A 24,894-nucleotide genomic window follows, 5' to 3' on the forward strand; every position below is an offset into this window, starting at 1 on the left:
CAGGAAAAAAAAACTAATAATTTCTAACTTTATTCTTTTCAAAAAAACTTGTTGGGACTTACCAGTAGTGAGAATCTTTTTGAAATTAGCAAAAAGCTCTTCATCTCTTAACTCCTTCCATTGACTACTGGAATGCACACCAACAGTGAGAACAATTTCTTAAGACGTTTATTTTTCTCCAGAACTTCTAGGGGGCTTCACCACAAGGTTTACAAGTAAGTTATAAACTACCATAAAATCGATATAAATGTGCACTATGCCAGCTCCTTCTTTCTTAGACATCTTCAAACACAATTTGACTTCCTGCAGCTCATAAGCAAGGATAAATACATGGGACCTCTACCACTATATGCAGCCATCATAATATTGTGATCATTAGAACCCCTCCAAATATAAGTAATCACCACTGGAAGGACAAAATAACAAACTACCTTCCATCTTTGAATAAACCGTCTAGAATATATGTTATGTTCCTCTTTATGAATAGAAGTTAATTTTTTACGCCTTGCGTACTGAACAATAAGGAAGCTAACAACATCATCTAAAGAGAATTGATTCTTGAAAATTTTGTTATTCCCCTTCCTCCATATTTGATGGATAAACCCATCAAACACAACCTTATTAGTAGCAGCAACGCAAGTCACATCTTTAACATCATGCAAAACACCAAGCAACTCCCTCATCCCAGGTGTTCTTCATCTCCTTCATATGCCTCATCTTAAGCATAAGGCCTTTCCAAATAAAGAAACAAAAAAGAACTCATTAAAAAGGTGATTCTCATCCTCGTGGCCACTATTACAGAAGAAACAACTATAATCCCGAGTAACTCCCTACTTAAGAAGCTTGCTTCTAGTTTTCAACCTCTTCAGAAAACCTAAGCAAGTGATAAAAGTATGCCAAGAAAAATGATGTTTAAACCAAACTACACAATCACAACTAGGCTAAGGATTAGGAGAAGAAATAAAATCGTAAGTTTCTTCATAGAAGTTTGACATGATAATCCTGATTTCCAAAGAAACGGATCATCCCCATCCACACCAGATATATGAGTCACAACCTCCACCATATCATCATTATACCATCAGCAAGTCTCATTTATCTTGCCTAATATAATTAGTCACTCTGCTAGGGTTACTCGTACCCAAAACATCAAACACATGATGTTCAATCCATTCACTAACCCTCCTTATAGGATTCCAATGATCATTAAAAAAATTTAAAGAAATTGAAATGACGAGAGTACCAAGCGCACTATAATCTTTTCGATACCCCATATGTTAACGAGGAAAACTACTACCTGAGCCAAAAATCCAGAGACATAGTCCAGTTTTCAATACTCTTGACATTAATCCGTTATAAAATTATTCACCCAACTTCGTAACATTGAGAACAAAGTAAGTACTTCGTTCTCACTTAGTTTTTATCTGGTCGCTTACAACCAATCTAGACAATGTACGTAAATCCCAAGACATAGTCCACTATCTTGATTTGCTTCACCGCTCAGAAGACTTCTGTACTCAAATTCTTTAAATTGCGACCTGAAACAACAAATTTCTAAATCTATTCCAGTAACTTACTTATGGATCACCCGGTTTAATCTTTAGATTGGTGATAAAACAGAGTAACAGATCCTTTATCTATATCAATAAACTCCTTTGGTCAAAAGATCAAACCAAGGCAATGATTATTGAAATAATTAATATTGATGATTAATATTTATCCAAGCAAACTAATGCAACTAGACAGTTTATTTGTTCTTCTAGAAGTCTTAAGTTTATCAAACTAAACTACTTGTGGGTCCCAGAGAATCAAGTTCGGAAGAAGTAACACAAAGATCTGAACCAAAAATAAAAGTTTTCAAGCCCCCAATCTTCAATTTCAATCTTCAAAGTAACCGCTGCAAAAAAACTTGGTTCCACTATTGATCAAACATAGATAAGGGAGTCTTTTAACATTGATTGATCAACAGTTTTATCTTACAAATCTATAATCACTTAGCTCTGTGATGGGAAGATATTCAAACACCTTGAGTAGCCTTATATCAGAATATAAGGACCATAAAATTCATGACAAGGAATAAACAAGGAAAACCAGATAACAATCTAACTTTCACCAACGGTAAGACTAGAGGCTTCTTGATCCAAAGAAGATTTTAAACGAACGGTAACACAAGATGTTTCACCTAATTAGATTACTCCCATCTCTTTCGTGTTAGTTTTACCACACTACAAAAATGTGTTCAAGGGATAAGTTTATAAATTTATAATATATATTTATTTTGAAATTAGCAAATATCAATTGTATTCCAACTCACAACCGATTTCTCTCATAGTATGATAATTAATATTAGTTATATCACATGCATGTACTTGACTAATATGGAAACTACAGTTATGCAAACCTCTAAGACTGGTAGGCATATAATTCGATACAATATTTAATATTGAAAAATCGATGTTCCAGGATCTTTCCCCGAGTAAAAGCAATATACGTGAACAATAAGATATTAGAGTTTTGTACAAGTTTAAACATCATGTAAACACTTATGAACTCGATATCTGCAAAAATCCGGAGATGACACACCAAATGAAAATGTAAAAATGAATCCGGCACAATCAAGATCAACACTGATTTGGGATCGGTTCTGGGATTGATCCTTGTGTTAGGGCATTGCTCGGTTGAAACCATAAGTTTTTCTATCTCAAGCTTGTTTTCAATGTTAGATGATCAAAACTATTTGTTGATTTATAGTCTACCAAGTCAAGTCTCAGACTAGGTTAGAATTTGGTAGTTGAGCATCAGACATCACCCTCGAAAACTAAAGAACGACGAAGACATTTGAAAAACTTCTGTATCGGGTATGTGAAGACTGAACCATTCTATTTTACTCACTATCTTATTGTTCTATCCATTAAGACTATCTCGTATGACTTCTAGTAGATTTATAGAGAAGAAATTTCGAATCAAGCTTGTCTTGTTAAAAATCTCGAAATATGATTCTAGCATAGATGCTCAAAGGTCCTTAACAATATTAGTTAGAAATAGTTGTTCTTTGAGAATTGATTTGTGGATCCATTAAAAATAGCCCATACAATTGATTTTATCTTGGGAATGTTTCAAACATCATAAGAGAGAGATTCATGAACTTCTGTTATTTCTGTTGACGGTAGGTTGGCAAACCCGTTTGCAAACCATAGATATATGATCTCAGAAATACAGGAAGGTTAGTGAACCTGTCCGCAAACCTCAAGTTCAGTTGGGAACAGTTCATGAACCCGGTTGGCAAACTATGGTGAACTGATTTTTTAAATGTTGGTATAAAAGACTTAAGGTTGGCGAGCCCAGTTGGCAAATTGTGTCCATCTGAGTTTATAATCCAAGAAACGTTGGCAAATCCAGCTCGCAGATTCTGTCCATCTGAGTTATCAAGCCGAGTAAGGGTTGGTGAACCCGGTTCATGAACCATAGATTCCTGAACCGTGAATTAGCCTTACGGTTCACGAATCGTCTCACCAACTATCCCTGAACTTAGCAACTACTCAAAGACTTATTTTTTTACATATGTATAACATTGCTATGACTCTCTCAAACACTTATAAGACTTCATTGATCCCTTAAACACTTATGTGTGTGTCTTATTATCATGATTAAACTCTTAAGTATTTGTTTATGAACATCATATTGCTTATTGTTTACATGGCATATTTGGAAAATCGAACAAGTTATTATACACGGTTCCAGAATCGGTCCATAATGTATATTCATCAATTTTATTCTCAAGACCTAAAGTGTATGTTCAATTCCCAAGGTATCTTCACTTGAATTATATGCAACCCTCAGTCTTGAAAATCTACAAATAGAGCTGCTCTTTCAATTGGGAAATTCAATCCCTGGCACTTTGTATCCTAGTTGATCTAGAGTCGTTCTCTATGAACCTAGGTTTCCTCTGAGAAACATAATTAGGTTTACGATTAAAAGACTTCGCTTTGGAAATTCGTGAATCCAGGTCCGACTATCTTTTACCAAGATAGTTCGTGTATCCTGATCTTGGTTTTATGTTATCAAGGTTTTCTTAATCTCTTCCAGGAAAGCAGATAAAAATCGCAAAGTTCTCTTCGTATCATACTTTGTGATTCCTCAAGATAGATATATGATGATTGATCTTAAGTGATCTTTTGAAGATTGTTTTGAGAGGTGGTTAAGAATCTAGGATGCTCTTTGGGAGTAGTAAGTTCCATATTTGTGATGTTTTCTAGCTTGTATATTGCAAACATGTTTTCGCACCTTGATATTTCGATCTAAACGGAAATGAAATAGGTTTATTTGTTAGAGGCATATTGGTATCAAAATTCTTCACTACGGCTGAAGAAACTCTTAGGATGTGAAGGATGTCATCTAAGGGAATCAAGTGTGTGTAACCTTACGAGTTTCAAGAGACGTAAGGAGTGCGGTTTTAACTGAATCGCTTAGAGGGTTGATTCAGTCTCATCTACATTCCAGTCCGAAGTTTGATAGTAATCTAGTTTGTGTAGTTTGTTAATACAACTCAGTGTTCAAATTTGGACGAGGTCCCGGGGTTTTTCTGCAGTTGCGGTTTCCTCGTTAACAAAACTTTTGGTGTCTTGTGTTTTTCCATTTCCGTATTATATTGTTTATATTTATAATTAGATTTACGCAAATTGTACGTAATCAATCTAAGTAGATACGTCCATCTAATTGTGATCGATTACGAGAATAGTTCTAGTAGAATTCATATTTTGAAAGATAGATAATAAGTTTAATTACTTGGCAGAATTCCGATTGGATTATTTGGATATGTTTAGATTGATCTTGGATATTGATTTTTTAGATCGTCCAAGTAATCTTCTTAATAATTGTCATGTACCTGAGTACAATGACAAGGTTGGGTGGATAGGTTGAGGATAAACCTCTCTTGATTCGTGAGAATCAAGCCTCTAAGTTCAAAAGAACACATAACAAAGTTCTATTTTGGATTAATAATCTGATAAACTCTTTATTACAGACTCAATTCGCATATAATGTTAGAGACAATCTAACCTACATCTAATGGTTACAATCCATTCAGATGGTTACATCAAAGCCATCCATACAATGGATAAATACACCCCATCATAACTAAAAGCCACCAATTACTGCTAATACTAAACACTAATAAGTAAAATGATAAGGGCACTCTTTTCTGATACCATGTACATGACATTACCGACCCCTTTAAAACATCCTTGTCCTCAAGGATGTGAATTAATTGAATCGACTCGACTGTTGGGGAGTCGGCAGTGGAAACATCTTCAAAATCAGTGGAGGAATAATAATACGGAGTCACAATAAAAATAGGACCATTGTTTTCACAATTCGCAGCTTGGTAAGCACTGTCAGATATATTACCTACAAAAACACCAATGACCATGGTCTGACTAGAACCTGGAATGACAACGACGCTGAGTTCTTGCGCTGACATCGAGGAGACGGGTGTCTCCTGTGTTTTTTCCCTATGCAATACTTCATCTTTGTGCTTCCTTGTCCTCCACTCTTGATCGTCATATCTCAGCATCCTGTGAATGTCCATTCTAACAAGAAAGATCACTTCCTTATCACGGAGATATGGCCATTTATAACCTTTTGTTGGCTGGTACCATTGAATGATATTAGTCATTGCTTGGTCAACCGACCTGATGAAGATCTCAATTGTCGTTGCTGTCAGATGTAGCACCAGCATCTTGTCCGTCTTTGCACAAGGAATCTTCACTTGGTTGTAGTCAACTTTCCCCATATACCAAGGAACTGCCAGGATAATGACAACAATTGCTGCAAAATAGAACTGGATGTGAAACCTAACAGGCATATACTTGTTTATCGAGATAAAAACCTTTCCAGTAAGACTGGCCCACGAAAAACAATCACACAAAATATATTTTTATCGAGATAGCCCTCAGAATCGTCAACAAAATAAGAGAACTCCTCAACAAGTTGAAATACTTTTCGACATCAATGACTTTATTAATAAACTTGAAACAACCGTGAGAAGATATCACAGTAGGCAGTCTGAGGTTGAAAAAAAAATTGAGCTCAAAATATACACTATCCATTGGAAGTATTTTAACAATCATCTTACCATATTTAAGTTGTAAGAGAATATCATCTTTGTCACGATCAAATACTTTACCCATTTTGAGCTGCCAGATAAAATTTTCTCCAACAACACTCAAGCTCACTCTCTCAGACATTATATCAAACATATTGCTCTCATCTAGAATTATAGCATCATTAATACATGAACGCACAATCAAATGGATAGACCATAAATCTAATTGGTACCCCAAACTTGAAATCCATGGAACAATCAATTTCTCATTTTAATTGAAAGAAATAGGGATATGTTTACCTCGATCAAATATGCTACGAGAATTATCAAGACTGACACGAAAACAATCCTAACTGTTGAATTTACTGTGAAGAATGGTGAATTCCGTCAAGCTTTCAGGATTCTTACTGTCGATATCATTAACTTCAACTTCACCAATTCCTTTAAACTGAAAACTCTCCAATTTGGATGAATCATCATTGTCTTCTTCAACATGAAGAAAAATTGGTGTAACTCTTGGAGATTGAACAATATTAAGAACTTGATAAGAAGAAGCTAGCTGAGCAGTAGGATATGATTTTGTTTCTGCAGATGTAACAACACGGAAATCTTGAGATTCAGAAGGTTGAGTAACAAATTCACTGAGTAGGTTGCAAAGTAGAGTGGATTTAGTGGAATCCCCTTCATCAGCTGATAACCCACCACCACGATTGGACGTAGAAGTAATTTTGGAAGCTCCTTCTGGATCTTCACAATTGTGGGTCTTCTGGCCAAAATATTTCTTACACGCATTAACCTACTCTTAAGATCCTGTAATTCCTCATTTGTTAACAACAACCTGTTTGATTGAAGAGAATTATTATCAGCTGGCTTATCGATTTCATCGAATGCCTCCATGGATGACAAGGTTGGGTGGATAGGTTGAGGATAAAGCTATCTTGATTCATGAGAATCAATCCTCTGAGTTCAAAAGAACACAGAACAAAGTTCTATTTTGGATTAATAATCTGATAAACTCCTCATTATAGACTCAATTCGCTTATAATGTTAGAGACAATCTAACCTACATCTAATGGCTACAATCCCATCAGATGGTTACATCCAAGCCATCCATACAATTGATAAATACACCCCATCATAACTAAAGGACACCAATTACTACTAATGTTAAATACTAATAAGTAAAATGATAAGGGAACTCTCTTCTGATTCCGTGTACATGATAATAATAAGGTTCACGGACTCATTGTGTTACACATACTGATTGAGAAGAGGTAAAGATATAAACTTTATATACATATTTTCAAGGATCATTAAGTTGGTCTACTTGCAGTTGTATTAGGTTTTGTCCATACAGGTGACCGAACGAAAAATTGGTGGTGTACTTGGTATCCCCGTGTTTTCACCTTGCCACAAGGGATCGATCTTGGGATCTGTCCTGCTACTAGGGTTGGTCCTAGGATCGGTCTTAAATTCTTTTTTAACTACGAAAAAGTACCTCAAGTCTACTTCCCCAAATAATATTTTTGACATTGTTTTCAAACATAATTATTATGGTATAGATTTATCCGGAATTTCAATACACTAAATAATAACAAGTTACCAAAGTCCACAGGTAAACTGTACTTCGTAGATTCATGCACTTTAAGTTGTATAAATAACTATTTTATATCATTCATTTATATACTTTGATCATAGTATAATGGACAAGTCACGGATAATAAATTCATTGTGATAAAAATAACTTTGCATGATATGTATTCAATGAATAAAGACTTGAAAGAACAATGATATAAACGAAACAATCAAATATGTATTTACTGACCTAGAACTGAAGGATGATGTCTTCGTTGTCTTCGATACGTCTTTGGGTATTCATGAGTGACTAGCTCTAGTCTAATCTAACGAAGTTGGCTTTTTTAATCGACTCAAATAACTCGAGTTTTGGAACTAAATTTGGCAACCAAACTTGACATACCAACGCTTGGCGAGTTCAACCGAGCAGTTCTCTAAAAGAAATATCATCCCTAACTAGACCTAACAATGGTCCAGGTTAGAGTCTAGTCGCGGCGGGTTAGGAAGGTTACAAATCACAAATGGTTAACCCTAACCATTTCCAGAATGGGTTAAATCATGAAACCCTAACCTATGGCGGGTCAACTTTGTCGGGTCACGGGTCGACCCATGAATCTTCCATTTGCATTCAGTCTCAAAAAAAAGTCACGAGGTGTGTGCAACTCGATCCTAACACCTATCCTTTACCAGAGGAGATCTAAACCACTATGATAAGTAGAGATGGTTGTACTGCAATACTTGATTTATCATCCCAGTCAAAGCATATTTGATAAACAAAGCTTTACCAGGTAAGCTAAAAAGAAAACATCTTCCAGGATTTAATTCTAGCATTAACATTATTAATAAGGGGAGTCAATCCTTATAAAAAAGTCTTGTGGACATGTGAAAGAACTCCCAAATATCTGACAGGAAACTACCTATAATATCATCCAAAATCTGCAAAATTTGAAGTAACGTAGCATCATCCACGACAAAATAATAAAGAGAAGTCTTCTGATTATTCATAACCAAATCAGAGAAAAGGATGGACTTATGCAGGGCGTGTTTAAACTCTCAACGGCTTTCACATCCCTTTGAAAGAAAATCAACGCATCAACTGCAAAATAAAGATATGCTGACCTAGTAAGCTCACATCCCGGTAATGATTAGAGTCATAGATTTGTAAGAATTTTCATAAATAATGTTTTCGATACAGTCTAGCGATGTGTTGTAATGGCAGGCTCATAATACTACCATAGTACCATTGGTCCAACTTTTGCAATTTGTGCCATGTAAAGCTCACACTAAATATTGTTACACTCACGTCTATAGTATGACTAACCAGGAAATCATGTTTTTCTACCGCATGAAAAAACTTCATTCAAAAGTAATTATTTCTTATAAGATTTTCATCTCTTGTTTATATACGATTAGTTAGCAAAACATCAATTTCTTAGATAAATAGATTCGTCAAATGATTGTGGTTTTCAAAATCTAAAAATAGTGAAATAGAAACTAGAAAAGGTAGTTATGAATGGGATGTTGGAGGAAACTAATCAAAATATTTATACAAGGCATGCAGTATATTTCTATAATTTCTTCGTGCATTGGGATTAATTCCTACTGGATAGAACTAAATTAGTGATTGAACATAGCATGGATCTCCTTGGATGGAAACTCCCTGACCAGAAATTTGCACCACCCCATATGATCTCAGATATTGGTTATTCTTTGAGTAATAATGGAGAATTGTGTGATTCGGTGTGTTTAATGTAAATGTCGTTGTTTCATTATTTTATTTTTCCTATTTTCCCCATTTCTTAATTGTTACGGCTTTGGACATTCTATACGACTAAACTTATGAACCTGCACTTGGTGGAGGAGTGTAGCATTAAAAATCTCCATTACCAATGCAAACAAATATACGGATAAATGACATCCATATATTAGCCGTCTTTTTACCCAAAAACAAAATACATAAGGAGAACCATTAACTAGCACCGATAACTTAGATGTAATGATGCAAAGTGAAATCCATTTTATGAAGTATGAAGTTCATAGAAAAACCCAACTCTTTTCAACACCCAAAATAAAGTCTCCCGGCCCATATTATTGTAAGCTTTCTTCAAGTCGATCTTCAAACTACACCTTAGAGACCCCTTAGCTTTATGAAAATTCCTCGGTGTTTTTTGGGCAATGATATCTTATCTTGAATAGGACACCCAACAATAAAAGCAAATTGGTTAGACTAATTAACCCATTAAAAAATACGGTTGAACTTCAAAGTAAAAAACTTAATAACGCACTTATAGATAATATTATATAAGTCTAAAGTAGGATCATCTTTCTTAGCAATGAGAGTAATAAAAGTTCCATTTACCTCCATAAGCATCCTTGACTTGTTGAAAAAAATCTGAATAATGGTTACAAAATCATCACCACTTCAGCCCAATAAGCTTTGAAAAAGAGTGGCCTGGAAAACCCATCAGCCCAACCAGTCCGATCACCTTTTCATCCTCTTTTACCACTAAATAAAATTTTACTCCTATTACAGTACACAAATGTATTTTAGTTTGTAATGTTCTGTTTATCTACTTTGGCTGACTGATCGTACTCATCCAATTGAATTGGCTTTGATGTGATATTGCAATAGACTGACGTACTTTGACCGGATATCAATTAAGTCGGACACCGGCCATCGAACCCCCTAATCATGGTGGCAGTTTTCCAAAATACATATGGCCATCCGGATGGGAACCTTCATGTAAAAATTCACTGAATGCAAATACTTCTTATGGTTACATATTTGAACACGTAGAAATATGACTAGTTTTGGTATTGATCCAAACCAAAAAAAGTTGCTAAATTAAAACGTACGTTGATGGTGGATGAAACAAACAAAGACTAGTATATCAACCTAAAACAGTCTCACCAACAAGTCAAACTCTTAAACCTAGCATTCTTCATATTTTGTATACAACTACACTTTCTGTTCATCATTTTCTTCCCTTTCCATCTCTACTTTGGAATCTCTGCATAACAATTTGTTGCATGTTGTAATGGCAAAATCAGGGAACAAGAGCATACAAGCAAAGCTGGTGGGTATGTCCTTACTCTTTTCTTTTTCATGATCATGGATAGATTACTACTTTTTTTATTAAGCTTTTGTGCATGTCAAGATTTTAATGTTTTAAATGGTGTTTGATCAATTTCTTTCCTAGATTCATGTTTGTAAATTTTGTAATTAAGGATTAATATGAATGAATAAAACATGGATATATGCATGGTGTTCTTGGTTTGAGAAAGCACAATATTAGTAGTTAACTTCTGGTGGCTTAAAAAAATCTGTGTAACCAGGTGCTACTTGGGGATATGGGTACTGGAAAAACGAGTTTGGTATTAAGATTTGTCAAGGGCCAGTTTTTCGATTTCCAGGTTCGATTCTTTTTTTCTCTTTTTTTGGTGTGTTCTTTCAATTACTCTACATAAGTTTGCTTGAAGTAACAATGATGATATTTGAAATTACAGCAGGAATCAACCATAGGAGCAGCGTTTTTCACGCAGGTATTATCATTAAATGAAGCTACTGTGAAATTTGATATATGGGACACGGCAGGACAAGAACGATATCATAGTTTGGCTCCCATGTACTATCGTGGTGCATCTGCAGCGGCTATAGTATATGACATAACAAGCAAGGTGAGCTATTATTACACTGTGCTCTCAACACTTGGTTTATATCTTTATACAATTGTAGAATTAGTAATTCAATTTTGCTGCAGGATTCTTTTCGTCGAGCCAAAAAATGGGTTGAAGAACTTGAAACACGAGGTAATCCGAACATGGTAATGTTGTTGGTTGGAAACAAGGCTGATTTGGAATCAAGTAGAAAGGTGGCGACTGAGGTGCGTGCAGAAATTCATTCCTAAAGCATTTCCTTTAATCTTGTTACTAAGTTATAACCCTAACACTATACATTTCGAAAAACCACCATTTGATTCCTCAATTGTCCCAGGAAGGTGAACAATATGCGAAAGAAAACGGGATGTTTTTCATGGAAACATCTGCAAAAACTGGGCAAAATGTTAATGAACTTTTCTATGAAGTTGGTAATACGCTTTAGTTTTCCAAAAGAAGTTTGATTTCTTTTGTTTCAATCACAGGAACAATTACTTTCCGCAACACTAGTAACTATGATCAGTTTTTGCAGCAAAAAGATTAGCAAAACTGAACACTGTCCGCTCTACTGGCACGAAACTACATGGTGAAACGCAAGAAAGGAGCAGCTTATTTTGCTGCTCCGGTTGACATCCTTGTTCAAGAATTTCCCTTATTGGCACCACGTAATGCTGCCGTCTCTCTTGATTTATACAAAAGATGCACCACTGTTTTCTGTAACTAACATCATGTTTACCGATTTCTGTCTAACAGCTAGTATCTGCACATCAGTTTATAGACAAGTCGCCATGGAGTGAACTGTGGCAAGTGAATCCCCGTATCATCTACTTGTAAAAAGTTGATGAATCATTTAATCTTTGTATGAAACAAGTCTGGTTATTACTGAACTATGAAAGCTACAAAAAATAAGCTAACAAATTAAGATTGGCACACTTCTACCTCTGCTTCCCGCCAAGTTTCGCCGTTCCTCCTTTGAGCTTCGACTTTGCAATGTTGTTACCAAGTTCTTCGCTTCTTTTACAAACCCTTGGTCTGATATGAAGTATGCAAGATCAATGTAGAATATAAAACCAAGCTTGGACATATTGGCCTAGACAACAGTCTTAACAAAGAATTTTCCTATGAAGAGTGGTACTGAAGAGACCAGAATCTTTAGCTAACAACAGTCTATTCGAATTTTGAAACATTGTCTACACTAAATTCTAGGTCTAAGTAAAGATTTGAGAACGAGAAAATGAAAGATAAAAACTTCATATAAGTAAAGCTTATAAAGGACTACCAAACCTTATGTGCACAGGAAAGAAGAAAATTTAAGTTACGGAGATACATTACTACTTCTAGTGCTGTCACCAGAAAAACTGCAACACAAGCAAGTTAGTTTAAGATAACATTAAAATACAACAGCTACCAACTATACATAGCACAGGAAATTTTTTAGGCCGGGTTTCCAGATGACTTCTGTGAATTCGAGATGGACTCCAACCTTTTGTACATGTCTGAACATGCAGAAGAGAAATCGCTCATGGCACGGAATAGCTCGGGCAAGTGATTCCTCAAACTCATTACCGACTTCTCTCTCACCTGTCTGCAATGAGTGTGATATTCTTCCAACTCTTCCTCGAGTCTCTTTTTCAAACTCTCCACAACAAACTGCCTCTCTGCAACTGGATCCTTGTGGTTTGGATCTTCACTTCTATCTGGGTCCATCTCATCTGGTGGCGTTCTTCGTTGTGTATACTTGTGGTGCCAGTCCTCGAAAGCACGGCTCTTTCTCGAGAACTCTCTCCTGGTGTCGTCACACTTCTCTTTCAGTTTCATCTCTTGCTCCTGATGAATTTTGATGTTGTTGATGACTCCTGCAAAACTGAAAATGGCATTTCCTGCCAACTCATTCGGAAGCTTCTCCAGATGTTCGTGCCAGGCTTGCAATAGGGGTTGGATCGCGGGGTGAGTCACTCTTGGTGGAGATGAGACTTTCTCCTTTAGGCTGCTCTCGATCGGGATAAGGTTCAGCTTCAACCAACTATTAAGGGCTTGTATGTACTCTTTTTGATGACTCACAAGTTTAGAAAAACTTCCATGCCATTCTTGGACCACTCCCCAAAGCTGAATAGTTCGCTCATGGTGTTGTTCACTTGTTTCATTTGTGGTCTGGTTTATATCAACGAACTTAAGACCCGCAGAAATTTTCAGCTGGTTGACATGATGTTGCTGCATTGCCTCCCACATTGCAGCCATCCTGTATTACAACACCAAAGTATTAAACTATTAATCCATACACTCTACAACTAGAAGCAGAGATAATGGATAAAGAAGAGAACTGGATTCAAAAATTTTAATAATAACACGTATATAGCAGGGTATGTGTTACAGATCCAAAATGCCTTTAAAGGAGGTACTACGAAATCTGTATGGTTATGAAAACAGAACTAGGATGCAGTCATGAAAACAGAGCCTCACAAAGGAGATGTCATACAAGTTTTAAATAGTAGAACATTATTAGCTGCGCTGCAAATAAAGGAACAAACATGATTATAATCTTGAAAGAACAACTTAACACCAATAACTGCAATACTCATAGGTATAAAATTTAAATTGTATGGCAGAAGGAGCTACGCTGTCAAGAACAGGAGGTACAAAATGATCCAACATGAGTGCATAATTCATTTCGGATACTCATGAAGCGTTAACTAGCATGAGTAATTATTTGGAACAACCTTGTACTCTACGAAAAATATCCAATTCAATAGTAATATTCTTGTATAAGAAACCTACCCTTCGACCAACTTAGTAAGCTTTGGATACAACTGTTTGTCACGCAGACGGTTGATCTCTGAAACGGTTGAGTCCATGGACTGCATGTCAACAATGTACCTCGTATGCAAGTGACTTACAGCTGCCTTTGTTTTCTCCAATGCTTCAGAGCTAGAACCACGCTTTTTTTGCTTATTCAACAAAGCAACCTTTCTCTGATATTCAAGCTTCATAAGCTCACCTGCCTGGTACAGGATGAAAGAAATAAAATTAAGACCAAAAGTATAACACGTCAAACCCTCAAAAGATTGTCAAAAATATATCAAAAGTCGGCAAAATCAATACCTTCACTTCATCATAAAGTTTTTTCTCCCATGCAAGCAACTTATCCAAAACAGTGGCATGAGTCTCGTCCTTATCTTCTAAATCAAAATCATCCTTCCCATCGTCACCGTTGCCCATATTTCTGAAAGACCTATTCCACGTAATAACACGCATAACCCTTTCTGAGTGATTAATATTAGCTGCAAACAACAGAAGTACAGAACTATTAATAACTTCATAAACCAAATGAAAGCTTGCGGCATGCTTCTCACAAGACAGCTGAAGAAGTAAATATTTAAACCAACGAAAAATGACCATAAGAAAATTTGGAAATCAGAAAAGCTTCCGCATCTTGTCATTACTAGGTCGGGGAAATTAACATCTAAGGGTAATGATTCAAATTGGTGATCTTGTCACTTCAGGTTCTAGCCCAAAACAAATTTTAGATTTCAAGTTATTACAAAACCCTTTTACTTGATTTCCCAGTATACACTTCTGTAGTTTATTAACATCGGTCTCTCCACAAGTACAGATGCATTACAAAATCGGCATTTGGTTCTGTTTACCAGACAGACCTACAAGTAATCATCAACCCAATTAAACACACAAATTAATCAAGATAGAGAAATCAAACTAAGCCTTTGTCTTTCAACACAACGTTTCAGTCTTTTTACTCTTTACCTTCCCAATTTTGCATCAAAGTTCCCAAAACAAAACAAAACAAAACAAAACAAAACCAAAAAACTGGAAAAAGAAATCAGCAAACAAAAGGGTATACCTGAATTATCAGCAAAATTGGAATGATAATGCAAACGCGTAGCCTCAAGCATCCTAGAAACATCATGAGCACTTTCAGAAGCTTTAAGAAAATGATCATCTAAGGCAGCCAAAACCTGCAACAAACTCACAGTCTTTCCACCTTTTCCTCCTGGTTGAGTCCTCTCAGTAGGAGCAGTATTTGAATGAACCATTTTAGGTTTCTGCACTTGAGGCTCAGCCACTTTCTCAGGTGTTTGAGGTTCAACCTCATCATCATCAATAACATGAACATGACCATTACTGTGACTACCCCCACCATCATCATGAACAACATGCTCTGATCTAAACCCACTAGTAGTACTTTTATGAATATGATACTCAGTTTCATCATTATCAGGTCTAATCTCATCATTCTCATTCAGGACATGAGGCATATCCATTGAAAAGAAATAATCCCAAGTCATACCTTTAGATTCTGGTGGTGGTGGTGGTACAGGAGTATGAGGTGGTGATGGAGGCTGCTGTGATCCTCCTCCTCCTCCACCACCACCACCACTACTACTAACATCACGTTTACCACCATTACTCAAACTTCTCCCACCTCTACTTCTTCTATGATGGTTTAAATCATGCCCCACACTCTCACCCCCATTCTCATCTTCATCTTCTTCCTGTATAGTATCCTCCTGCTGCTGTTTCAGATCAGGCTTGGATAAATTAAACTCAGGCATGGTATTAGCACGTTTAAGAGGTTGAGGTGAGAAATTAGGTAATGGGGGTGGTGGTGGGGGTAAATTAGCTTCATAAGATGGTTGCTGTGTAGCATTAGGTGGTAGTGGTGGTGGTGGTGGTAATGGGTTGCTAAGATTATTAAGGTTATGATTAATTAATAGATCTTGATGGTTTGATAGATTAACTTCACCATGTGAATAATCACTTAATGCTGCTCCTGTGTTCTTTAAAGCTACTGAATAGGATGAATGTGCTGCTGCAAATTCATTCCTCTTTGTTACTGCTTCACGCATGAATTGCTTCCGATCTTTGCATCTTGATACTGCTTCTTCATTCTCTATCTTCGATTGTGTACACCCCATCACTGAAAAAAGATCTGATTTTTTTTCTTCAGATTTTGAAATCTAGGGTTTGTTCTAGCTCATTGAGATTTTGGGGTTTTTTTCTTCTTTTTTTTTTCCAAGATTGGAACTTGGAAACCTAACAATTTTTGGAAAGAGGTGTTGGCTGCCTCTGTGTGTAATGACCAAGTATGAGTACAGCATACTGTAAGTGAGATGCTGTTAAAAAGGTGGGGCCCATATCTTTAGGAAACGAACAAATTGTGCAGTACTTTTTACGAGGGTGGAACCCGCTTTTTCATGATGTGATCTAGAGAATAGATTATGTTGATTTTGACCGTTGATTAGGGTGTGTGGGGTCTGTTTGAGAAATATCATTAGATCTTACGGATCGTGAGTCGTGGGACCGTGTGTTTTTTCTTGTGACCGTTTGAGGGAGCCTCCAGGAAGCGCAAAGGAGGCTCCGGGAAGAGATTTCACAAGCCAAGGTGCACCCTTTGTTGGCATGTGACGGCAGATGAAATGTCATTTGTTAACCAAGAGAGCAAGATGGTAAGCAAGATTGTCTTCTCATGTTGAATCGTCCGCTTTGATAAATAAGACGTGCATGGCAAAAACAATCTTGCAAAGAAACACAAAAAATCCCGTTCATTAGAAAAAAAAAATTATGATTATAATAATAAATGGGTTGATAGTGCGACCTACCGTAAAAACATGTTTCACGGCCGTTTTTCGCATCGTGAGCAGAAATTATGGATTTTTAAATGCAGCATTGGGGGTTTTGTAAGGCATGCAAATCCGGGCGGAGAGCATGGGGAAGTGGCAATATGATAATCTGTAACGCCATATGCATGGATGCATATTTGCTGTCCCGGCAGTGACTTTATACTAGTTTATTCACTGTTAATTGATATAGATCCTCAAAGATCTCGATCGACCACATAAGACACAATCTGGCTACACACCTGTGAAGGAAATTATAGTTTATATACTGGACAAACCCCTTTACAGTATAACATATACAGCCATTTCTTTGTCGAAAAAACATTCTCCATGGCTGGAAAGGGAATGTCACCACCTCTATACATGATGCAACAATGGAGCCCCTATATAAATATTATAGTAATCACCGATGTGTCTCTTTCTGATCTACTAAGCAGCTTATAGGCTAGGGTTAGTGAGAATAAATCTTTTGAACCGACTAGATTTAATGGTGTGGCCGTGTGGGCGGGATGTCAAAAGAAAGCAAGAATATAATGTTAAATAGATACGTATGAAAATGGTAGGTCATGGCAATATACACTATACAGTATTTGAAAAACAATTTGTTGGCAAACATAATCAGTTGTACAAAACTTTTTGTCAATTTGATTACTTTTTCTTTCTTTCTTAGTTATGTTTAAGAATAATGGTTTTTGACTAAATATGCTTGGACCTTGGTGGTGGATATGGGTCGACATCATATCATCATCACTTTACAACTAATTCAACTTAATCTGACCTTGGAGCAGTTCCAAATTTCCAATATGTGGATAGAGAGTTATCCACCAAGTTGGTAAGTTGGTGGTGAAGTTCCATCACAACGTTTAAGTTTACTTTATGCATCCCCAGAAGCACTGCACTTGTTGATTTTGCAGCGAGGCCGAATCCGTCGACAGGGGCATATTAGAGCCGCTAATTCGCAGTACAAGAGCAGTCGAGATTTTCTACTTTAAATATGGGTGATTGGGCAACAAGCAACTGTTTAGGTTTTTAATGATGGCCTTGCTTCCTTTGCTAGGCATTAAGATGCATAAGAGTCATACAGTTAGTTGCAACAAAAATTATTAACAAGTTTCAAAATTAGGTGCAACAAAGGCTCTGCAAATTAACTCCCAAGTCCCAACTACTATTTCAGTTCACTAACATTTGGATTTAAGTTGATGTCAATACAGAGTGTGGTAAACTCAGATACCTGTTTTTTTTCGTTTGGCCTGTATCTTAAAACAGACAAAAGAAGCATTTCTATGGGTAGGCAATGACAACCAAAAAGAAAAAGAGATATCACTATCAGTGCAAATAAAAAGGTTTAACTGATGTATCTGATCTGCCAAATTTCTACATCATTACCTCTATCGTATTCTCTCACATACTGTGGTATCTCTGTAAGGTCGATAAGTTTACCAACAAAACAGGGCAATTTACTGTTCTCGAGTGATCTGCATTCTGCAATCAATGATCCCGAATTTTATAATGCATAAAGTTAACAAAATTGTGATCTTGCTGGTGTGTTTTAGTAGGCTTACCTGTATCATCCCTCAAATAACTTTTAAAACGCGAATACCCGTTTGCAACAACGTCAAGGTCATTGAGACTGAAGTTGTACCGTTTTTCCAGAGCTAAATATAACACCTAGAACATGAAATGAGAAGTTAGTGGAAAGTTTAGGTTTCTCAAATGTCACTAAAATTTAGCTAACTTTTGATGCATTTTTTCAATTGTCTGAGCAGCTATATCAATGGTGAGGACATAATTTTCGCAGTCTTAGGATCCTTTCCAGCTGGGACCATTGAATAGGACAGCATTCGTCCTGATTTACTTGTATTTCTTTTGCACTAAGATTCGATATTACTACTGTAATTAGTACCTTCGTGGAACCTCGTGACATCAATTTCTGCAACGTGTCGAACAACGCATCAGTCAGATCATCATTATAAATTACATCAGCAGCTAAGAGCAATGAAGCTCCCTCAGCTTCCCCGATTTCTGATGGGGTCCATGAAAATCTGCAATATCAATAATTGAAGTAACAGATATGTCATCCTAAGGTACAAATCAAAACAAAACTGACAGAAATGAGCAAAACCATGTGCGAAATAACTACCCAAACCAATCGAATGATGGATAACAGAATCAACATAAACAAAAGTACTTTACCTTTCATCAGATGAATGACATTGTTCAACTTCTGGTGGCCACGAATTAATCCAATCAACTTCACGTACAAATACTGAAGTTGCATGTTCTTTAAAAATCTCCGAGTTTAGATGAACATTCAGCGCACAGTTCTTGAGTACTTCTTCACCATGGTCTAGTAGGAAAATGCACAGGAAGCCAATGTTATAAGTGAAATTTTAAAAGAGAACTCTCAGAAACGAAACAGCAACATTCTTCTTTATCGAAATTCAGTTACACTAATCTTCAATTTCTCCATGATATTCAGAATCTATTTCCTCCGAACTAGTTTTGTATGTATACCACATTACTGTAATGCAAGAAAAGAAATCTAGGAAATTAAGGCATATAAATTCCCAGCATGACATACCTGTTAGGAAAACAGTCTTAGCAACACGTGCCAGTAGTATACCTAGCAACCCTGGTAAAGACAGCGAGACAAAATCCTGTCACAGATGAATACTCTCTGTTCAATGATATGTATATTAAGTCAAATAAAGCTATGTAACAGCCATACATGTTGGCTAAGTTATTGCCTCATTGGTAAAGATATACTACACGAACTTAGCAAAGTTCTCATAATTCACATAATATTGTCAAAAGACAAGTCTACGTTCATTCGGAAGAAGAAGAAAAATCAACAGCAAATTCAGTAGATATCAATTATTACAAATGGGCTTCTCTTCATAATCTCAAATGTCTTGGGTGTCTCACTTTGGTTTGGTTGGTTCTCTAAAGAAACTACTTCCGCTGGTATTGATGTAAAATACGTATTATCTGGGAATATTTCGAGATATTATGTCTTTTTGACTCCAACATTATTTGGTGAAAACATGAATTTATTAACTTAACCATTTCTTGCAAGAAGAAAAGCCAAGTAGTTTACTTGCTACCTGCATAAATTTGAGATGACTGAATGCAACTCCCGATCCAACTTATTATGAATGCAACTTCCAATTCAACTTATTATTTTTATTAGAGAACCCCGAGGGTTCAAAACCTCTCACTCTACGTTTCTTAATATATGAACTCCGGCCAAGAGGCCAAAAACATACTACCAGTTTAGCAGTATGAGAGCAACTAGTCTCTGATGCGGATATCATACACCCTGATTATACAATATCCATATCATACAGAAAATGATGCAAGATAAGAAGACCAACCACAAAAGAAAATTTCAGAACTCAATAATTCAGATAATACACTAAGCATCTGTATCTATCTATGTGTCATGAGTAAGCTACCTGTTCCAGCACCAAGTTCTACAGCAACAACTCCGTCGAAGTCAGATGAAGAAAACATACTATGCAACAAGAAATCAGCCAATACAAGTTCTGCTTTCCACACCTAACAGGAGGAATATGTGAGAGAACTCAGACATTAATTAAATACGAAGAATCAGGGTAACTCATGCATTACCTGCAATCCAACACTTGGAATTGATGATGTGATACTATGTTGGATAGTCATTCGAACATTCTTTGACTGTTCTGCACAAAAAGTATAAGAAATTCGTTTTAGAGGAAAGATCAGTACCATCGTTCTAAATTTAATCCAAGTAATGCGCTACTAGAGCTTCAGCAGTAGCGCATTTCAATGATTGGGAATCAAACAAGTTTGGAGATTCATACCAGGAGGAAAAATAATCATGGCAAATCTTAAAATGACTTACTAGTTCGTCTAGTTAGAACGAGATCACCATCTTCATCTAAACTCATCATTTGACGCGACAATTTTTCTTCAACATTCACGGCAATACTTTGTGTTTTCACCTCTGCATCAAATACAACATCGTGTAATAAACTACAAAGTAAATTACCAGCAAAACACTATTCGCGCAACAGACATATATATCCCCGAGTACATAACTTGCTAATTTTTTGCAAACAACGCAACTTAAATAAATAACACAAAGCACCGTGCCATAGCCATAGGTAAAGAGTGAAACCCACTCAATAACTTGCAATATATCCTAATTAACTATATTAGCAATTCAAAGATGATCAATTTGCAAATCAATTGAAACCCACTTTTTAGAACACTTCAAATAAACCATCCTAATTAAAGATGCACAACTTGCAATTCAATTGAAACACATATGTTAGAAAAACACCCTTAACAACAAAAATTAGTACAAGAAATTGTTAACAACTCTTTATCTCAGTGAATGAATAATCTTGGCGGCATCAATCAAAAATGTTGTAACCTGGTGGTGGTAAAGGGAAGGTGAAGTGAGAAATGTAAGGACTGGAGAAATTGGGAGGGCAACCAAGATGAACTTCACTCATTACCAATTCATGATCATTGTAATCTTCTCCATTAGCTGGTTTTGATGGGTTTTCATCATCTGCTGATGATAATCTCTCGTTTTCCATGAAGAGAAGATTTGGAACATACGGAGATTGAGTTCTTGATGAGGTCGTCACAGCAGAACTCGACGGAGATTTCTAGTTTGAACCCTTAAAGGCTTTAAGAGACAGGAACCCTGGATCATGAGTAAACCAGTTTGAAATTTTTCCGGTGTTAGGCCAAGCACTTGCCATTTTGCTTGGTAGGGTCAGCATTTGGCCCAAACCTCGCGGACGGTCCGGCCAAACCACATTTCCACGCATGGGTTAATTACGTTAGCAATGGGCCAATGGCGTTAAGGGGAGCAAAAACATCCAAATTCATGGATTTTATCCAAACCAATCCGCATTGTGGCGGATGGATGCCTAATCCCTTTATCGGCAGTGTGGATGCGGGTGAATTTTTGAAATCGGTCATCTTTATGGGTTGTATGTGGGTGGAACATCACCCATCCGCTGAACACCCGACCTAAAAATGATGTTAGTATTATACATATATGAAGATTGTTATAAAAAATTGGTAGATTTCATACATAGTTTGTTATTGAGATACATTGAAGATCCTCAATGAAGGTTATTTTGGATTGACTTGAAGCCTTATATCAAAAAAATATTATAATTTTGATTGTTGGAAAGACATTGTGTTATTCTTGTTATGTTAATTACTTACTCCCTCTGTCCCACAATTAGATGATCTAGTTCAAGTTTTCGCAATTCTTAAAGAAGGGAAGGGAAAAGAATATCTTTTACAATTATACGCTTATAGATAATAACTAGTAAAATTGTCTCTCAAACTATACTACGGATATTCACAAATTTTATATCATTAAAAAAAAATTAAAATACCTACGTTGTAATGACCCATCCCTCAATCGATATTGTCCTCACTTAGCCACTGCGGTTATCCGGCAGTGTGGGGTTTCAACGGGTATCGCTGCGGTTATCCGGCAGTAACTTTCCGGAGGTCACCCATCCTAAGATTGCTCCCACCCGAGCACGCTTAACTGCGGACTTTTCTACCAACTCTGGAGCCAATTGTGCTGAAAAAGACTCGGTGTTAGGAAAGGAAAACCCATTACCTATATTCCATTTCATTGGCGAACCACTGCCGAAATCGGGGTATTACAATACCATCACATTAAATTGGATCCGTCCTCGGCTCCGGAATATATACACAAGCCCAGATCTCCGACGTTCCCTACCCCTCATGAGACCAGTACCTGACACTCAATCTGTCCAGCGTACGCTCTCACCCTTGGCAGGTGACCCGTCGTCGGCTCTGATACAATTTGTAATGACCCGACCCTCCACCGATATTGTCCCCACTTAGCCACTATGGTCATCAGGCAGTGGGGTTTTCAACGGGAGTCGCTGCGGTTATCCAGCGGCAACTTCCTGGGAGGTCACCCATCCCTGAATTACTCCTGCCCGAGCACGCTTAACTGCAGAGTTTTCTGCAAACTCTGAAGCCAATTGTGCTGAAAAGGCCCCGGTATAATGTAGACGTTCCTTGCCTCTTGTCAGACCAGTATCTGGCATAACCTCCCAGCATACTCCCCCACCCGAGCGTAAGCGAACGACCTCTAGTTTTCTCCAAACTCTGGAGCCAATTGTGCTGAAAAGTCCTCGGAGTTAGGAAAGGACAAACCATTACCTATATTCCGTTCCATTGGCGAACCACTGCCGAAAACGGGGTGTTACAATACCACCACCTTAAATTGGAGTCGTCCTCGGCTCCAGAATATATACACAAGACCAGATCTCCGACGTTCCCTACCCCTCATTAGACCAGTACCTGACACTCAATCCATCCAGCGTACTCTCTCACCCTTCGCAGATGACCCGTCGTCGGCTCTGATACCATTTGTAATGACCCGTCCCTCCACCAATATTATCCCCACTTAGCCACTGCATTTATCCGGCAGTGTGGGTTTTCAACGGGCATCGTTGCGATATCCGACAGTAACTTCCCGGAAGTCACCCATCTCAGGATTGCTCCCGCCCAAGCACGCTTAACTGCAGAGTTTTCTTCCAACTCTGGATCCAATTATGCTGAAAAGGCCTCGGTGTTAGGAAAGGACAAACTATTACTTATATTTCATTTCATTGGCGAACCACTGTCGAAATCGGGGTATTACATACGTAACGAATATAATCATGCCTATCAAATTATATATATATTTCTTATACTAACAATAATCAATTAAAAGGATAATTTTAGAAACATCTCCTTGTCTAGCGAAATGGGTCATCTATTATAGGACAAAATCTAAAAATAAAAGGTTATCTAATAGTGGGACTGTGGGACGGAGGGAGTATATTTTAGTAGTCTAAGTTTTAAAATTAATCTATATTTCTCATGATTACATTTATTCGTTTTCGTTATTAAAAGAAATTTAGATTCGTAAATCCATCCAGATCCGATCCGCTCACCCACGGATATCACATCCGACGGGTATTGGATTGGACATGGGCAAAAATTTCAAATCCGTTATTTACTATTTAAATGGATTGAACGTGGGTGATACTAAATTCGCATACACCAATCCGTTCCTCACCCCTAAATGGCACAAGATGAAAGTGTAGTAATTTTGAGCATAGTGTAATCAATTGAAGGAGAAAGGGAATAACTACCAGTCTTCCTAAATCTCTTACATGAATTATGTAATGTCGTCCACTATACGTGTTCCTTCTTTGAAACACTTTAAATGCTTCAATCATACTTCACCGTATACACACATTGCAATGAGGTATACAAACTTCATTCGGTCGGTCTCGTTTTTCACCAATCAATCTGCACCTTTCTGTTAACCATAAAGTGGTCTGATGGCTAGTATGCTCCCTCCCGCTGCGAAGGTAGGAGGTTTGAATCCCGTAATTGCCAGAAATAACTCCTTATGGAGTTAAGGATTAACTACTTATATAGTTAAGGAAGTAGTCCAATTGTTCCAAACCATAAAAGAAATAAAAAATAAAAACAATCTGTACATCTCTGCACTATAATTCTCTTTCCTTCCTCTTAGTATTCTCTTTCTGTTTGTCTCAATGTCTTATTCTAATACTCAAATTTGTTCTTTTATGGAACAGTTTGTCTAGAGTGTCAAGGATAGCACTACCAGATCACCTATAATCTCTGAACTGACCAGTTCAAGTGACCGGCACAACAGTCTATCAACCAAGTCTACTCATCCGTAAATATTTCCTAGTCATTGTACAAGTAGTTTCCTTAATTGTAGAGACTGTATCTGACCTTGTAATCTGTAAAACTCATATAAATAGACTGTTCGATCTCCACACTTTCTTTGTGGAAAATTCACCAAAACCAGATTCTTGTGTTAGAGTACCAAAATCATTGTTCACAACCTGA

At 36.9% G+C, this 24,894-nt stretch overlaps 3 protein-coding genes across 5 annotated transcripts; 1 reads left to right on the forward strand and 2 right to left on the reverse strand.

Moving 5' to 3' along the window:
- The first annotated feature begins 10,647 nt into the window (after positions 1–10,647).
- Positions 10,648–12,418, forward strand: LOC113303746 (ras-related protein RABF2b-like). 2 transcript variants are annotated; one of them, XM_026552826.1, is made up of 7 exons: positions 10,648–10,755; positions 11,015–11,092; positions 11,189–11,356; positions 11,440–11,562; positions 11,673–11,766; positions 11,868–12,000; positions 12,089–12,418. In XM_026552826.1, the coding sequence occupies exons 1-6, from the start codon at positions 10,717–10,719 to the stop codon at positions 11,963–11,965; spliced, it is 600 nt and encodes a 199-aa protein (XP_026408611.1). In that variant the 5' UTR covers positions 10,648–10,716; the 3' UTR covers positions 11,966–12,000; positions 12,089–12,418. The 2 variants fall into 2 exon arrangements, with proteins under 2 accessions (XP_026408611.1, XP_026408612.1); XM_026552827.1 differs by having other exon boundaries at positions 10,689–10,759; positions 11,186–11,356.
- A 152-nt stretch (positions 12,419–12,570) lies between these two features.
- Positions 12,571–16,444, reverse strand: LOC113303745 (nitrate regulatory gene2 protein-like). Its single transcript, XM_026552825.1, has 4 exons — positions 15,192–16,444; positions 14,435–14,613; positions 14,111–14,334; positions 12,571–13,574 (listed from the first exon to the last, which is right to left on the reverse strand). Exons 1-4 carry the CDS (start codon positions 16,264–16,266, stop codon positions 12,770–12,772), a joined length of 2,283 nt encoding a protein of 760 aa, XP_026408610.1. The 5' UTR covers positions 16,267–16,444; the 3' UTR covers positions 12,571–12,769.
- Positions 16,445–17,548: 1,104 nt separating this feature from the next.
- On the reverse strand, positions 17,549–21,641 carry LOC113304597 (methyltransferase-like protein 22). 2 transcript variants are annotated; one of them, XM_026553741.1, is made up of 9 exons: positions 21,471–21,608; positions 20,852–20,953; positions 20,599–20,669; positions 20,424–20,526; positions 19,550–19,600; positions 19,162–19,315; positions 18,872–19,010; positions 18,531–18,636; positions 17,549–18,450 (listed from the first exon to the last, which is right to left on the reverse strand). In XM_026553741.1, the coding sequence occupies exons 2-9, from the start codon at positions 20,898–20,900 to the stop codon at positions 18,314–18,316; spliced, it is 810 nt and encodes a 269-aa protein (XP_026409526.1). In that variant the 5' UTR covers positions 20,901–20,953; positions 21,471–21,608; the 3' UTR covers positions 17,549–18,313. The 2 variants fall into 2 exon arrangements, with proteins under 2 accessions (XP_026409526.1, XP_026409525.1); XM_026553740.1 differs by having other exon boundaries at positions 17,550–18,450; positions 21,386–21,641.
- Between the last annotated feature and the right edge of the window lie 3,253 nt (positions 21,642–24,894).

Source organism: Papaver somniferum, chromosome 8, assembly GCF_003573695.1.
Source record: "Papaver somniferum cultivar HN1 chromosome 8, ASM357369v1, whole genome shotgun sequence".
Lineage (NCBI taxonomy): Eukaryota > Viridiplantae > Streptophyta > Magnoliopsida > Ranunculales > Papaveraceae > Papaver > Papaver somniferum.

Bases quoted from the DNA above. Each gene is read 5' to 3' on its own strand.
- LOC113303746 (XM_026552826.1), top strand. From the start codon at position 10,717: ATGGCAAAATCAGGGAACAAGAGCATACAAGCAAAGCTG. The intron at 10,756-11,014 runs GTGGGTATGTCC...CTGTGTAACCAG, and splicing joins AGAGCATACAAGCAAAGCTG to GTGCTACTTGGGGATATGGG. The intron at 11,563-11,672 runs GTGCGTGCAGAA...CAATTGTCCCAG, and splicing joins GTAGAAAGGTGGCGACTGAG to GAAGGTGAACAATATGCGAA.
- LOC113303745 (XM_026552825.1), bottom strand. From the start codon at position 16,266: ATGGGGTGTACACAATCGAAGATAGAGAATGAAGAAGCAGTATCAAGA. The intron at 14,614-15,191 runs GTATACCCTTTT...TGTTGTTTGCAG, and splicing joins CAATTTTGCTGATAATTCAG to CTAATATTAATCACTCAGAA. The intron at 13,575-14,110 runs GTAGGTTTCTTA...GTTGTAATACAG, and splicing joins CTTACTAAGTTGGTCGAAGG to GATGGCTGCAATGTGGGAGG.
- LOC113304597 (XM_026553740.1), bottom strand. From the start codon at position 21,554: ATGGAAAACGAGAGATTATCATCAGCAGATGATGAAAACCCATCAAAA. The intron at 20,670-20,851 runs GTAAGTCATTTT...CTTTTTGTGCAG, and splicing joins CGTTCTAACTAGACGAACTA to AACAGTCAAAGAATGTTCGA. The intron at 19,316-19,549 runs GTATGTCATGCT...TTTTCCTACTAG, and splicing joins TAAGACTGTTTTCCTAACAG to ACCATGGTGAAGAAGTACTC.